Below are 14,929 nucleotides of genomic sequence, written 5' to 3' on the forward strand. Positions count from 1 at the left end.
AGGATCATGTCAAGGTTCATCCATGTTGTAACTTGTGTCAAAATTTCCTTTCTTTTTAAGGCTAAATCATATTCCATTGCATGTATATACCACATTTTGTTTATCCATTCATTCATCAATGGACATTTGGGTTGTTTCCACATTTTAGCTCTTGGGAACAATGCTGCTATGAACATGGTGTACACATATCTGTTTGAGTCCCTGCTTTCACTTCTTTTGGGAATATGCCCAGAAGTGGAATTGCTGGGTCATAGGGTAATTCTATGTTTATTTGTTTTTGAAAAACTACTATACTTTTTTTTCCAGAGGAGCTGCATCATTTTATATTCCCACCAACAGTGCACAAAGTTTCCAATTTCTCTATATCCTTACCAACACTTGTAATTTGTTTCTGTTTTTGTTTGTTTGTTTGTTTGTTTTTATAATGGCCATCCTAATAGGTGGCTTTGGCTTTTGATCTGACACTGAGAAGATGAGTAGGAGTTGGATGGGGAGGGTAGGTTGCTGGTGCCTTTCAGCAGCAAGAAAGGCACAAGAAGAAGCTAGAGCTTTGCCAGCGAAGGGTATGCCTAGGGACAGAGCAACCCTATATGGCTGAAACTTGCAGAGCATGGGGAAGAGATGGCAGCAGATTGAGGACATAAGGCAGCAGCCATAGCCCCATCACAGAGGCCTGAATCCTGGCTAAGAAGCTTGACTTGACTTTATTGACCTAACAGATGGCTCCAGAGGATGTTAGAAACTCTTGCAAACTTAGTTATGAGCTCTGTATCTGCTGTGTGATGCTCACTAGATGTGACCAGGGCAAGTTACTCTCCCTGTCTGATCCTTAGTTTCCTCTTCTGTATAATAGGGGTTGGGGAGGATTGCAGTAGTGCCTATAAGAGACAGTTAATTGCTGTGATCAGTAAATTGCTGTGATGGGGAGGCTTTGGGTTAATTAGAGCAGGCTGCCTTGCTGCAGAGCTGACTCATCCTGGCCTGCTCTGGCCTGCCTGGCAGCCAGAACTCCCAGTCCAATGGACTTTGGCCTATACCCTGTGGTTATTCCTCCGTGAGTCCCAGAGCCAAGATGCTCATGCTGGGAGAGAAGCAAAGCAGCCTCGGGCAGGGCTGGGCCTGAGAACACCTGAGCAGCCCCGGGGCTGGTTGCAGGCCCTCCCCCAGCACATAGGATGTGGTAGTGGACACAGCCACATGTCACTCACTCCTCAAAACAGCTCCTTCAGGAGGCTGCAGTCACATGTCATAGGCAAGGAAATTGAAGCTTAGCCAGGGTATCTTGCCAAAGGCCACCAGCTAGGAAGCAGCAGAAGTAGGATTTTTTTTTTAATTTATTTTTTGGCTGCGTTGGGTCTTCATTGCTGCACATGGGCTTCTCAGTGTGGTGGCTTCTCTTGTTGTGGAGAACGAGCTCTAGGCACACAGGCTTCAGTAGTTGCAGCACTCAGTCTCAGTAGTTGTGGCTCACAGGCTCAGTAGTTGTGGCACACAGGCTTAGTTGCTCTGCAGCATGTGGGATCTTACCAGACCAGGGCTGGAACTTGTGTCCCCTGCATTGGCAGGCAGATTCTTAACCACTGCACCACCAGGGAAGTCCCAGAGCAAGGATTCCAGCATGATTCTGTTTGAGGATTTATGCATTACTGGGAAGCTAGATTAGATTCATTTATTTGTTCACTTGTCATTCAACAAATATTTGCTGAGCATATACTATGTGCCAGGTACTGCACCAGGAGTGAATGACACACAATCTCTTTCCTTGGACCTTCTGTAAGATCCCTTTCCATGGGCTGGGGATGACCTCTTATTGTGCTTCTGCTATGTGCTAGGAGCATACCTAAATTAGCTCATTTAATCTTCACAGCAGTCTGGAGAAACAGAGATTACTGACTTTATTTTATAGGTCAGAAAGTTGGGGGACTTCGCTGGCAGTGCAGTGGTTAAGAATCCACCTGCCAATGCAGGGGACACTGGTTTGATCCCTGGTCTGGGAAGAACCCACATGCTGCAGAGCAACTAAGCCAGTGTGCCACAGCTACTGAAGTCCACACACCTAGAGCCCATGCTCTGCAGAAAAAGAAGCCACTGCAATGAGAAGCCTGTGCACCACAACAAAAAGTAGCCCCCTCTTGCTGCAACTAGAGAAAGTCTGTGTGCAGCAATAAAGACCCAACGCAGGGGAATCAGAGGAAGTGACTTACCCAAGGTCGCACGGTTGGGGAGGGGGAAAGCCCATGCTTGGATGACCTGGGTGGCTGTTCTGTGTGTGTTCCTGAGGCCTGATGCCTCTGAGATTCAGCTCAGCAGTGCAGACACATACCTTCAACTCCTTTCTTTACGCAGCAAGCCACATACACTCTTCAATGCTGAGTTGGAATTATCCTCCTCCAGACAGCCTTCCCTGACCTACCCACCCGCAGTCTGGGTCAGAGGCCTCCCTTATCACACAGACCTGGTCACACTGTGTAGTCATTGTTCCCCCACTAGACTCTCCGGGAAGGGACCACATCTGGGTCCCAGGCACCCTGCACAATGTCTGCCCAGAGTGGGTGCCCGGTGTAACTGGGGGAGGAACAAGTCCCGACTCCATCCCTGCCTCGCAGCCACCTTATTCCTGCCCTCCACGCTCTGGCTCCCATTGCTCGGTCCCTCTTTCTCCTCCTCGCCTCCCCAAAGTGGAGAAGGAATGGGATGCCCTTTGCCTAAGTCAAGCCCTCTCTGTGGGTCTCACTGGTCCAATCACCATAAGGTGAGCATTAAGAGCCCTTTGCGCTCCACCAGGCTCCGTGTGGTGCTCTGGCATCGAGCAAGATATCAGAAACGGTTCCTCAACAAATGACTCTAAAACGCGACCCAATAGCATCCGTATTAACCACCGTGAGGGGCCATTAAATCTGCCAGGCTCAGGAAAGGATGTCTGGTAAGGCGGCAGTGAAACTGCACAGCCGAATGGAAAAGCCGCGGACCCTGCGGGCGCGCCTGGAGGGGCGCCGCGCAGGCAAGGACGCAGCGCACGAGTCTCTGGCGGATCACAGATCACAAGGCCTGTGTTGCCGTGGCAGCGGTGGCTGCGGAGGCAGCGGCCAGCCCGATCTGCCTGCCGGCGGGCGCGCAGGAGTCCCGCAGTCCGAGTCCCGCGAGGACCCCGCCGCGGCGGGCGGGCCAGAGCCATGGCCACCAAGTGGTTCACCGGCGCGCCCTTCAGGGTGCAGAGCCATAGGTGGGGCGGGGCGGTGGCTCGCGGGATGGGCAGAGAGGGCCCGTCGAAGGGAGGCTGGATCCTGGAGCGGGGGAGCCAGAAGGGGGTTGGGTAGGGCTGGCAGAGAGGGGTGGCGGTGGGACTTTCTATCCCTCTCCTGCCTGCCGCGCTTTCCTGCCCAGAGTCCTTTTACCATAGTTATTAAATTATTTAAAATCGTTTCAGAAGCACCTACTATGTGCTGCTCAGAGAGACCAGCTGGCCTGGCCGGTAGTAAGTCACTCAGCCCAAAGCCATGGGTAGAATTTCAGCCCAGGTGTCTTTCTTCATTCATATGTATGACATATATCGTGTGTATATACGTATACCGCCTAGTGTGTGTGTATGTGTATATATATATGTATATATATCACCTACTATGTACCAGGAACAGTTCTAGCGTCTGGGGATAAAACAGTGAACCAAATAGCAAAGTCCTTGCTCATGAGCTTGCGTTCATATGGGAGGGGTGGTTGGAGTAGATAATAAAAAAAGAAAAAGATATAAAATGTTGGGTAGTGATAAGGGCTATGGAGAAAAATAAAGTGGGGAGGAGGAGCTGGTGAGCGCTGGAGGGTGGGGTGGGGATTGCACTGAGAAAGTCACTTTTGAGTAAAGGTCCCCAGTAGGGCCCTAGGGGATGAGACAAGGGTGGAATCTAGGGAGAGGGAACCTGGAAGGGTGAAGACCCTGAGGAGGCAGCAACCCTGTTCATCTTTCATGGGTCAGCTCCAAAGCCACCTCCCCTGGGATGCCAACTCCCCCACCCCCTAGAACTGCCCTCCTCAGGGCTGGGTGCCTCTCACTGGGCATCTGTCCCTCCCAGGTTTGACGTCTCCACTGTCTATCCTAACCAGAAAAAGTTCAGCACCTTTACGGAGGCTTTGTACTCCAGGATTTACTCTGTGGACGTGGTGAGTTTGCACAGCTTCCCAACTCTCCCACGTGATCTGGCACTCTCTCTCTGAGTCCCCCACCGTGGCAGATGAGTTGAGCTATGTAAGGGGCATGCCTCACACCCCTCCATGCCCTCAGCGCACAGCTCAGAGCTTGGCTCAGAGCTGGGACCTCAGAGTGTTTGATAAATGCAAGACTGCAGTGAAAACAACATGGGTCAAAGCCACAGAGACCTGGGTTCCACTTGCAGCTCTTGCACAGACTGGCTGTGGGCCCTCTCTGAAGTATGAGGGGTGCAGTGGCAGAGGACTTCATGGTTGCACCTAGAGTGCCAGGCTCGGGGGTAGGGGAGGGGGCCCCAGAGGGGCATTGCCTGTCCACTCCCAGGTCAGGGTGACAGCTTGGCGAGGACTTGCTCTGTGAGTGTACTAGTGGGGGTGGCTGGCCTCTCTCTGACTGTGGTCTGACTCAGTCCCACATAGGACCTGGGACCTATGGCTACAAGGAGACCTGCTTCAGTAATAAGAAGCTGAAGAAGGAGGTGGGCACAGGCTGGGCCAAGGCCCAGGAAGCCACCCGGCTGACCCAGCTGCCCCACTTTCAGTACCAGGCTATCATGAGAGAGAAGCGGCAGCCGGTAAGGCCCCTGGGACCCCACCCTGCCCCACTGCTGATGCCAGATCCTCCTGTCCAGTGCCAGGTGCCCCCAGGGTGGCCTGCAGTGTCCTCCCAGGGCCCGGTACTGCTCATCCTTTAAGGAACACATCCTCCCCTGGGCTCCTGCCAGTGTGGACACTCCCAAGTGTAAAGTTTTCTCCTCTGCTCTCTTCTCTTGGGGCAGAAGGAGAAGCTGGGACCTGGCTCCTACAACCTCAAAGACTTCTTAGAAGAGCTGCAGCAGAAACCAGGCAGCACTCGGGTGCTGCTCGGCTCTGGGGAGGTTCGCTTCTGAGGACTCATTGGGGTAGGTGTTCTCATACATGGAGTGGGAGCCCTCCCACCCTCTGCTCTGTCTGAAGAGCATGCAGCCTGGGTGGGGCTGGAAGCGCCCTTTCTCTTACCGTCTCCTCCCCAGGCTTGGCCATGCTCTCCTCTGGGACCCCACAGCCCCTCTGCTTTCCAGTGCCATAGCTTTAAGCCCACTGGCTGTCCGTAGTTTCCTGTGTCCCCCCCCACCAGACCAGGAGCTCCCTGCCGGCAGGGATGGGTCTGGTTCATCTTTGAGTTCCCAGCACTGAGCCAGGCGTAGGTTAGGTGCTCAACAAACTCGGCCACATCTACACCCAGCCAGCCAACCAGCAAGTAGTGGTTGAGCGCCCTCTAGTGCCATGTACTGTTCTAGGCCCTGGGGATTCAGCAGTGACTAAGACAAGGTCCCTGCCCTCATGGAGCTGTGGTCGTAGTGGTAGAAACAATGGCACAAAGAAGCAAATCACGTGTAATTAGCAAAAATGAGACATAGAGAGATGGCGAATGATGGAGGTGCCATTTAAGGGTCATCAGGGAAGACTTCTGGGAGGAGGTGGCATTTGAGCAAAACCTGTGGTAGGTGAACAGCGTAGACTCACGGCACCTGCGAATGAGGGCGGAGGAGGCAAGCACAGAGGGGTGAGGACCAGCACACGAGGACCTTCTGGCAAGGTGGGGGCCTCGGGTTTGATTCCAAGTGCTGTGGGAGGACAGTGGAGGAGGGTTTTGATGGGGGGGTGCTGACTGACACACTTGTGGGGGTGAGGGGGGTGAGAGGTGGGGGCGGCAGGAAGGCTGCAGTGGCATCGGTGTGGGTGGGGAGGATCACCCCACGTGGGGAGGGCGCTGAGTGGGCCTCAGGCTCCTACAAGGTTGTGAGGGCAAAGGCAGGAGTCACGCCCACGCCGCCATTGTGGCCCTCCCCTGGCCCTCGTGCTGTCTGTACTGGACCCCCTTGCCCTCTTCACTCCTCAGAGTGAGGCACAGTCCTCACATGTGCCCTGCTCCTGCGGCTCCCTTTGTCAGAAATGCCATTCCTTCTCCAGCAGCCCCTTCATCTGGGGACCCCCTGCTCACCCCTCAGCTCTGAGGTCTGACCTGACCCCACAAGGCGCCACCTCCCTTTCCCAGGAGCCCCGATTGAGACTGTCTCTCCCAGCGCATAGCAGCCCCCGAGGGTGGGCCACATCTGCCTGGTTGGTTCGCTGCAGAATTCCCAGGTCCTAGCAGTGCCTGGCACATAGTAGACACGTGATAAGTGTCTGTGGACTAAGCCCATGCCTGCCTACTAAGTACCAGTACTCCAGAACACGCTAATTTTATATAACCTCTCCAGACGAGGCCCCAGAGGCTCAGGGAGGATAAACATGTTCCCCCAGTGGGCCAAGAGGGCAAGCGGGACAACATCCAGTCCCAAAGCCGGGGCCTTTCCTCCACACCTCACGGCCGTGAAACCTGCTGCGGAGCCTGGAAATCACTCCTTGCCACATTCAGGGGACGCACACGTGCACCTCAGGTGCAGAAGCTGTCACTGTACTGTCAGTAGAGGGGCTGCCTGGAGGCATTGACAAATGCATCATTACCTTCAAATGTGAAGTAATAATAGTTGACACTTAACGCAGCACTTGCCACGTGCCAGGCACTGTTCTAAGCACTTAGTGTACTAATTAATGTAATCCCTACAACAACCCCGTGAAGCAGGCTCTATCATCTCCACTTTACAGACAGTAAACGAGCACAGAGGGGTTAAGTGACTGCCCAAGGTCACAGAGAGACTAAGTGGCAGAAGCAGAGTTGAGTCCAAGGTGTCCACACATAACCTTATTGCACGTGACCCGTAGGCTTGGCTCACCTGGATTGTTCCCTGACCGTCTGTGGAGGACAGGGTCTAATGTCAGAGCCCAGCCCACTGAAGGCAGAGGAGTTGGGGGAACAAATCAGATGCTGTCTGTTTCCTCCTGTGCCCTGGCCCCCAGGGCTGGAGCATCTGTGAGGGTTGGCTGAGCAGGGTGAAGGTCCCATGGCCTGTCCCTCCCTTCCGGGTGTCTCTTCTTCCCTCTGGTCCCCACATCTGCCCCTGCAGTAACCTCACTAGGCCCTGCAGGATTTCTCCGAGCCACTCTCCTGGGCTCAGGGCTGGACAATAAGTTCAAGGAGGTGGCACTGCCCTCCCAGGCAGAAGGCACCCCTGGGGGAGCTCACATCCAAGGCTTGCTTTTCTCAGCTGTCATCTTGCTATGAGACCTGGGCTGCAAACCTGACGGCCTCCTCTGGCCTCTGGTCCCTCCAATTGTCTGCCCAGTGCTGGTGGGACAGGCGCACAAATGCTGCCTGTGCAGGGCGATGACTTCTCCTTGGGGACCCCCCCAGTGCCAGTGCCAAAGCTACTTTGGGTCCCGTGAATCCTTCCGCAGAGAGGATGGGCTGTTGAACCCTACCCTTGCAAAGCTAACGCCTTCTCCGCTGGCATTGGGCTCTGCCTCCATCCGCCTCCTAGTACACTCTGCCCTCCCTTGGCTTTTGGGTCACTGTGCTGTGCAGCCTTGGAGCTTCTCCTCCAGCCTCCCTCCCCAGCTCCTCTTTCCTAGGCTCCGCCCTCCCCACCACCCTCTCTGGGGAGATCTCTCTTGCCCAGCCAGACTCCACGCACATGGCTCTGGATGCCCACCCTGGGGTCCTCCAGGCCCCTCAGACCCTGCATGCCTCCCTCCTTCCATGCCAGCATCTCCCCCAGGCCTGCTCTTCCCAGGGAGTGGCACCGCCCAGTGGTCAGAGCCAGAGACAAGCCGGCCCTGTAATCACCGGGGTCTATGCTTCTGCCTCCTGTCCTTCTCTTTCTATCCTGTTGGCCTCTGCCCAGGCCCAAGCCACGCTCCTCCTGCCCAGGGCACCCCCATGACTGATTTCCTCGTCACCTACATGGCCCCAGCTGCCTTCCTAAGTGTCATCATGCCTCCGAATCAAGTCTAGACACCCTGCTCGGCCTTCAGGGCCTTCCCATTGTCTTCCCAGTGTACCTCTCCCAACTGTCTCAACGGTACTGTTCTGGCCCCCTCTACCTGGGGGACCTGTCCATCCCTCTTCTTCTGGGAAGATGACTCTTTCTTCAAGGTCCACCTAAAAAAAATCTTATAAGTGACAGTTCCCACTTCTCTCAGAATTAATCACTCCTGCCTGGGTCCCCAAAACCCTGAAATATAACATTCTAGCTAAAATCAAGGGTGTTCACATCAGCCCAGGTGTGTTGCTGTACTTCTGAACCTGAAGGGTTTGAAGGGCGAGATGAGGCTCTGCCAACAACGCCTGGAACTGGGCTCTGCCGGGTCTGTGAGCTCCGGGATCAGTGGCCCCCTCCCCTTTGTGGTAACCCTCACTTCTGAGGTCTCCCCAGACATCGTGGTTCTTTTTTGCTCTCCCACCCCTGGTGCCTGCACAGTGCCTGGGAAACAGCAGAAGCTTAGAAAGAGCATGCATGGCTTTTGAAGTTAGCACCATTGCGCTGCCCCTTTCCAGAGGTGGGACCTTGGACACAAGGTTTGCCTCTCTGAGACTCCGTTTCCTGGTTTATTGGTTGCAGGCGGCACTCAAGGACCAAGATATTAAGGATGGTAAAGCTTCCAACACATGATGCTGGGACCCACCTTCCTATTTGGGGCTTTTCTCCTGAACACACCTGGAAACCTTGGGCCCTGGAATCTGATGCCTGCCATGGCCTGACTCCCCCAGCAGAGCTCCCTGCCCTCTCTGCCAGGCCTGGTTCTGGGCTGCTTCCTGGGAGGTTCCAGGGACTGGAGGGAGGCAAGGCTGAACCGTCTGTGGAGCGGCAGCGACCCTGTGTGGCCAAAAGGTGCAAAGCAGCAGTAAACATCTTGCCAGGTCTTGACCCAAAGATGGCCACCAGCCCGGCCCCCTACACGGCAGGGTGGCTCTTCTTATTCCACCTACAAAGGCCTGCCAGTCGAGGCTCCAGATGCTCATTCCAGCCGCAGTTCTCAACCTCTCCTGCCTCTTCCTCTCCTACCCTGCCCTGCCAAGACAGCCCCCCGCCCCTGACTTAGCAGGTGTGGGCACCCACTATGAGCTGGGCATGTGTAGGAGGCTTTATAGACATTATTTCATTTCATCCTTATTACCCTGGAAGAAAGGTCTGCTATCCCTGTGCTTGAAACGTGGACCATGAGGCTAAGAAGGATTAAGTGGCTTGCCCCAAGGTCACTCAGCTAGGAACCAGCAGAGCCAGGATTCGAGCCCGGGACTCCAGGTCCTTCCAGGTCACCGCACTGTTCACAGCACAGTTTGGGAAACCCATTCATGTAAATGCAGGGCTATGACACGGGGTGTAATGGATAGGATTTCTGAGATCACCAAAGCAAGTGGCTGTCTGGGATGATGGGGGAAAGAAGGCTTCGTTCCCAGGAGAGATGACATTCAAGCTGGCTTTGCAGGATTAGAAGAATTTTCCAAGGCCATGGAGGCAGGAAGGGCGTTTTGGATGGCAGTAACGGCACAAGCAAGCAAAGGCAAGGAGGTTGCCACGATGGCATAGGTTTGGGGACCAGCAAGGACCTCACTTTTGCTGAAGTGTCAGAGGTAGGAAGGGAGCAGTGAGGGATAACTCGGATAGACCAGTGGGGCTCCGCTGAAGAGTCTGAACTTGGAACTGAAGGTCTGAGCAGCGGTGGAGGCTCACAGGCCCACAGTGCTGTGTGTTTTGGGAGGCAGTTAACACACAGGGGCTCTGAGAATTCCATTCCCCTCTGGGGGGCATCTCTTCCTCAGGTGCACTCAGCAGCACAAGCAGTGGGACTAATGGCCTTTATGTCCCTTCCTCCCACCCCCGGAACTACTACCCAGGCCCTGGAAATTACGGGGAGAAGGGCAACCCGTACACGAAGCTGGAGGAGAGCGCCTGGAACCGGTCTCGTTCTGAGGGCCTCATGTGCAGGATGACCAACAAGCCACCCCCCCCGGCTCATCAGGTACCCCCGCACCTGACCAGGCCTTGCCCACCTTCCTGCGCAGCCCTAGGGGGTGACTCCCAGGGCAGAGGGGGAACCTGAGGCCCCGAGGGGGCGATGGACCTGCAGGGATTGTCCTCTGTGCTCCGTTCCAGGGGAGCGGTCTGGCACCGGGCACCTACACCTTCAAAAGTGGGTTGGAGATGTACCTGGCACGATCCACAGGCACCTGTGGCCTCTATGACACTTTCTCTGGTGACCTTAGCAAACTCCAGCCTTATGGACATTACTCTGTGCAGGTGTGTATCCGGGGGCGGGCTGTGCCTTCCCCGGCAGGAAGACAGGCCTGGCTCATCCACAGCACCCTGTGTACCAGGTGCTGCGCGGGGCCCTTCCCACACCCTGCTCACTCCCCCCTCCCAGCAAGCGTGGGATCAGGCTCCCTGTGTTAGATGAGGAGACTGGGCTAGCCACGCAGCTGGCGGGGACAGAGCGGGGATTGGAACCCCATGGCGTCTGTCTGGTTTCACCTCCAGTCCCCTCTCCTCTGCACCAGCATGAACTACAGAAGAGGTACAGGTGGCCACAGTTCCAGGCCTGGATGGGAGATGGGCCGCCAGCCCTGCAGGGACCTCGATGGCGCAGGCCTGGGTGTCCTGCTGTTTTGGAAACACTTCCCAGGCACCGCAGACCCAGCTAAGCTGACTGGGTTAGTGGCAGAGAACTGGAGGGCCGGGAGGGGAAACTGAAGTAGAGTTTTAGCTGATACCCCCCTTTCCTGCACCCGTCAGATTCCTGTTGTGTGATCCCTAGCACCCTGGGCTTTAATTTCATAGCAATTGGACTTAAATATATGTCTAACTACTGGTTTATTTTGTCTCCATTTTGCACTCACTCCTGTGTACCTTGGGCCAGGTAATCATCTAGGTGCGGGGGAACCTGCCCCTATGGTGCTTACATTCTAATGCAAAAGGAAACACAATCACAAGTGAAAACAATATAGGGTGTTAGAGGGAGTAGGCACTATGGTAAAGGCATCAGGAGTGCTAAGAAAGGGAGGGCATGGTGAAATGTTGAAACACTTTTGGACCAGCTGGTAAATGGCCACTGAATGCGCCCTGCAACCTGGCTCCTTCCTGGGGCCTCCCAGGCTTCCTCATGACCAGCTACTAGGGTATTCTGCCCAGCAGAGCAGGGGCCTTGAACCTCGGCAGGCCCCAGAGCCAATGCCCAGGCCACAGGATATTATTTTGTATTATCTAAAAAATTGACATTTTAAAGAGCAGTTTTAGGTTCACAGAAAAATTGAGCAAAAAGTACAAGTCCCCCTACATGCAGAGCCTCTCACTATCAATAATCAGCACCAGAGGGGAGCATTTGTTACAATCAGTGAATCTACAGGGACACGTTATTATCACCCAAAGTCCATAGTTTACATTAGGGTTCACTCTTTGTGTTGTATATTCAATGGGTTTGGACAAATATATAATACCTGTATCCACCATTATAGTATCATACAGAGTAGTTTCGCTGCCCTAAGAATCCTGAGCGTTCCCCAGGACACTGGTTTTTAAATATTTGGACTATTGCTCTTGCTTAGAACAGTGCCTGACTCAGTAAATGTCCGCGAAACAAGCAACAGAAAGAAGAAATGGATGAAGGCAAGCTGGGCTGCAGGGCGCAGGTCGTAGGAGGGGCTGTTAGAGACGCCGCCCCTGGCTGGGGGACTAAGTCTCTGTCGCCCAGTTCAGGGGTGGGGTCTCTGCTGCCAGGTCGGGTGGGCTGGCCTGGCCGTGGGACAGTGGCAGGCAGCCGGGAGAGCGATGCCCCATTGGACCCCTGCTTGTCTCTGATTGCGGTGAGGGTCCAGAATCGCACCTCTTGCTTTTCCTGGCATAACAGTTATCCTTTCCTACCTTCTGTTTCTCAGAAAAAAAGGCCCAGGGAACTGATGAATTTCAAGAGCTTCGTGGAAGAACTTAACTCACGTCACAATAAGAAGCGCGGAGTTTTTTCAAAAGTTCCCCGCAACCCGGAAACCCCTCCAGAAAGAATTTATTGGGCCACCCTTAGCCAGTGTCCCTGAAAACTAGTCAGTGTCCCCCTATGGGCTTCCTTCCTTCTTCTCTTGGAAGGGAGCTCTCCTGTGGGGGCAGGGTGGGGTGGAGGTGGGTATTTCAGGGGAAAGCTCAGCCTTGGGTACCAGACTCACCTGGTTCCCAGTCCTGGTCTTGTACTTACTGGTCACGTTGGGTCAGTCTCTCTCGCTCTCTGAGTCTTGGTTTACACACTTGTCCTGTGAGCGTGACCAGGTGGCTGTGAGAATTCACTGAGGTTAGGACTAGCGCCTATAGCATGGAGCGTGGCACCTGGGAAGGGCCCCGCGGGCATTGATCGCTGCCCCTTCCTGGCCTGCAGAGACTGGAGCAGGACCAAGTGTGAATAAGGAGTCTGCCTGACAGAGGGACGCACATCTGTTCCATTCAAAGGAGTGGTGGGCTCCTCTCTGGGGGCTCGGCAGCCAGTGGTCTGAGTAGGCTCTGGACTTTAATCGACCCCCAAGCAGGGTCTGCCCTGCAGGGAGAGAATTGTTAAGGGCTTGGGAAGGTGGGGGTGTTCAGAGGAATGAAAAAGGGTACCAACATTTCCTGAATACCTGCTCTGGGCCAGGTACCTTTCAGCCCTCTTTTGCATCTCATGAAAGGAAACTGAGGCCTGGAGACAGAAAGGATTTGCCCAGGCTCCCAGCAAGGGGGAGAAGGAGCCAGGATTGGAGCCCAGCTCGTTTAGCTCCAACGTCTTCATGGCTTCCACTTCCCAGGCTGGGGTCTGAAGTACCTCCCTGGACCCTGCCAGACTGGGAGGGCCCTCGGGAACCTGGAAAGAGGTGTCAGGCTGATGGGTGGGCATAGAGCGGGTGGCATGGGCATGAGGGCATCGCAGGGCCCCTTTACCCCTAGAGGATGGGCTCCTGGTGAGGTGGGAGGTGGCTGGGCGCCTCCCACCATCTTTGGCTCAAGTCTCCAGGCTGCCAGGTGGATGAGGTCAGATGCCTGGAGCCCGCACCTGCCCTGGCCCCAGACTGACTACCACCAGACCTCTCCAGCTTTCAGCCTTTGTTCCTCACCCCTAGGCCACGTTTGGTCCCGGTGTGTGGCTTCCTCTGGAGAAGGAATGCAAACACATCGAGCAGCCACCGTTCCTGCTGTCCTCCAAGTGGATAGGCATAAGGCCTACCAGATGATTTGGGGAACCTGGGTGAGTGGATCTGGGTGGGGGATACATGGCGAGGGGCAGGGAACCCTCTCCTGCCTGACAGGCAGCCCCAAGGTCTCCTTCCCCCTGGAATTAATGCTCTGAGGGAGCCAATCCTACCTTTTTTCCACCAGGGACTAACGCCCACTCCCACTGTCTCATTTCTCTAAGGCAGTGGTTTTTCCAACTTGAACAGGCATTAGCATCACCTGTAGGGCTTGCTAAAACACAGATGACTGGGCCCCACACTGGAGCTTCTGATTCAGTGAGCTTGGAGTGCGGCCTCAGAATCTGCATCTCTAATGAGTTCCCAGGTGATGCTGATTCCGCTGTACCAGGGACCACAGTTTGAGAACCACTGTGGTAACGGACATCACCCTAGAGCCATCCACTTTCTTATTTTCCGTGGCAATGCTCCCTCCATTCTCTTCGTATTTTTCCTGGGGCCTCAGGGCAGCTGGGGGAGTTGGCCCATTCCTCATCTCTGGTTGAGCAAGGACCCCTCTGAGCCCTCCCCTCTCCTCCCCAACCCCAGAGGCAACCATCCCTGCAGGTATGGTGTAATCTTCGGTTTGCTGTTTTTCTTGCAAGACAGCTAAGCTCTTGGCTTTGTGTGCCTGCCTTCTTCGTTCACCAGATGGCACTGGGCAGCAGCCTTGTTCCGTCTCTTATTCCTGCCCTTCACTTTTTAAGCCCACCTTTTACTGGGGTCTAATCACCATACAGAAAGGGGCACGAATCCTACGTGAATAGCTCCATGAATTGTCACAAACTGAACTCATTCTGTAATCGACCCACCCCCAGAGGGCTGAAGAGCACATTTCCAACATCCTAGACAACCGCCCCCCCCACAACCTCCCTCCCCGTCAGGTGGTTCCTGTCCTGATATCCAGTAGCACAGGTTAGTTTTGCCTGGTTTCAAACAGCTGCATTTTTTTAAATTAATTGAGATAGTTAATAGACAGTGCAAACCATAATTTCATCTGATTATAAATGTATGCACATGTTTCCAATGCGTTATCCATCAGTTATCACAAATAGCAACAAGGACCTTAGAGCTATGTTAGAAAAACGTAAAGCCAGAATTTAACTCTTAACAATCTCATATGCTCTCAAGAGAACACCATCTGTTTCAAATCAGTGTCACAAACTCCAAAAAGACCAGGGGAGTGGGAGTGAGGAGTGGGCCAGAGTGGGAAACACAGAGGCCAGTACACAGGTGATGGACAGAAATACAGCTCTTGAGGAAACCGAAATCAGATGCATTATTACAACTAAGGACAAGGAAAAGCCTATGGGTTTTAAAAAATAGCTCCTGCCAGTACCATACACGTCTTACAAAGAGATGCGCGACTAGTCAAAGGACTTAAAAGAACAGAGGCTACATTTTCAGATCATTTCAGCTGCAAATGGTCGACCCTTTCCATTGAGGTTCAGCAGTGGAGTTAGCATCGTCCAGAAGCTCAATGCTGGATTTGCAAATACAGTTTATTTTACAGAAATTCAACGTTATAAACAGCAGGCACCTCCCCCACCCCTTGTCTGTCCCACTGGCTGCAGACCACGCTACGCAGAGTGAGCAGTGATGCTGCCTTACTGCTTTGGAGGG

General features: G+C 54.2%; 1 protein-coding gene across 1 annotated transcript in view; it reads left to right on the forward strand.

Annotated features, from left to right (window-relative positions):
• The window catches only part of CIMAP2 (ciliary microtubule associated protein 2), a 30,469-nt gene that overhangs the window by 1,852 nt on the left and 13,688 nt on the right, over positions 1 to 14,929 (forward strand). The window contains 9 exon segments of the mRNA XM_057745778.1: positions 3,066 to 3,223; positions 4,068 to 4,155; positions 4,611 to 4,775; positions 4,980 to 5,096; positions 9,943 to 10,086; positions 10,221 to 10,364; positions 11,996 to 12,157; positions 13,199 to 13,289; positions 13,292 to 13,323. Of these exon segments, the coding sequence (XP_057601761.1) occupies positions 3,066 to 3,223; positions 4,068 to 4,155; positions 4,611 to 4,775; positions 4,980 to 5,096; positions 9,943 to 10,086; positions 10,221 to 10,364; positions 11,996 to 12,157; positions 13,199 to 13,289; positions 13,292 to 13,323 (1,101 nt within the window).

Source organism: Hippopotamus amphibius, chromosome 1 (genome assembly GCF_030028045.1).
Source record: "Hippopotamus amphibius kiboko isolate mHipAmp2 chromosome 1, mHipAmp2.hap2, whole genome shotgun sequence".
Classification (NCBI taxonomy): Eukaryota; Metazoa; Chordata; class Mammalia; order Artiodactyla; family Hippopotamidae; genus Hippopotamus; species Hippopotamus amphibius.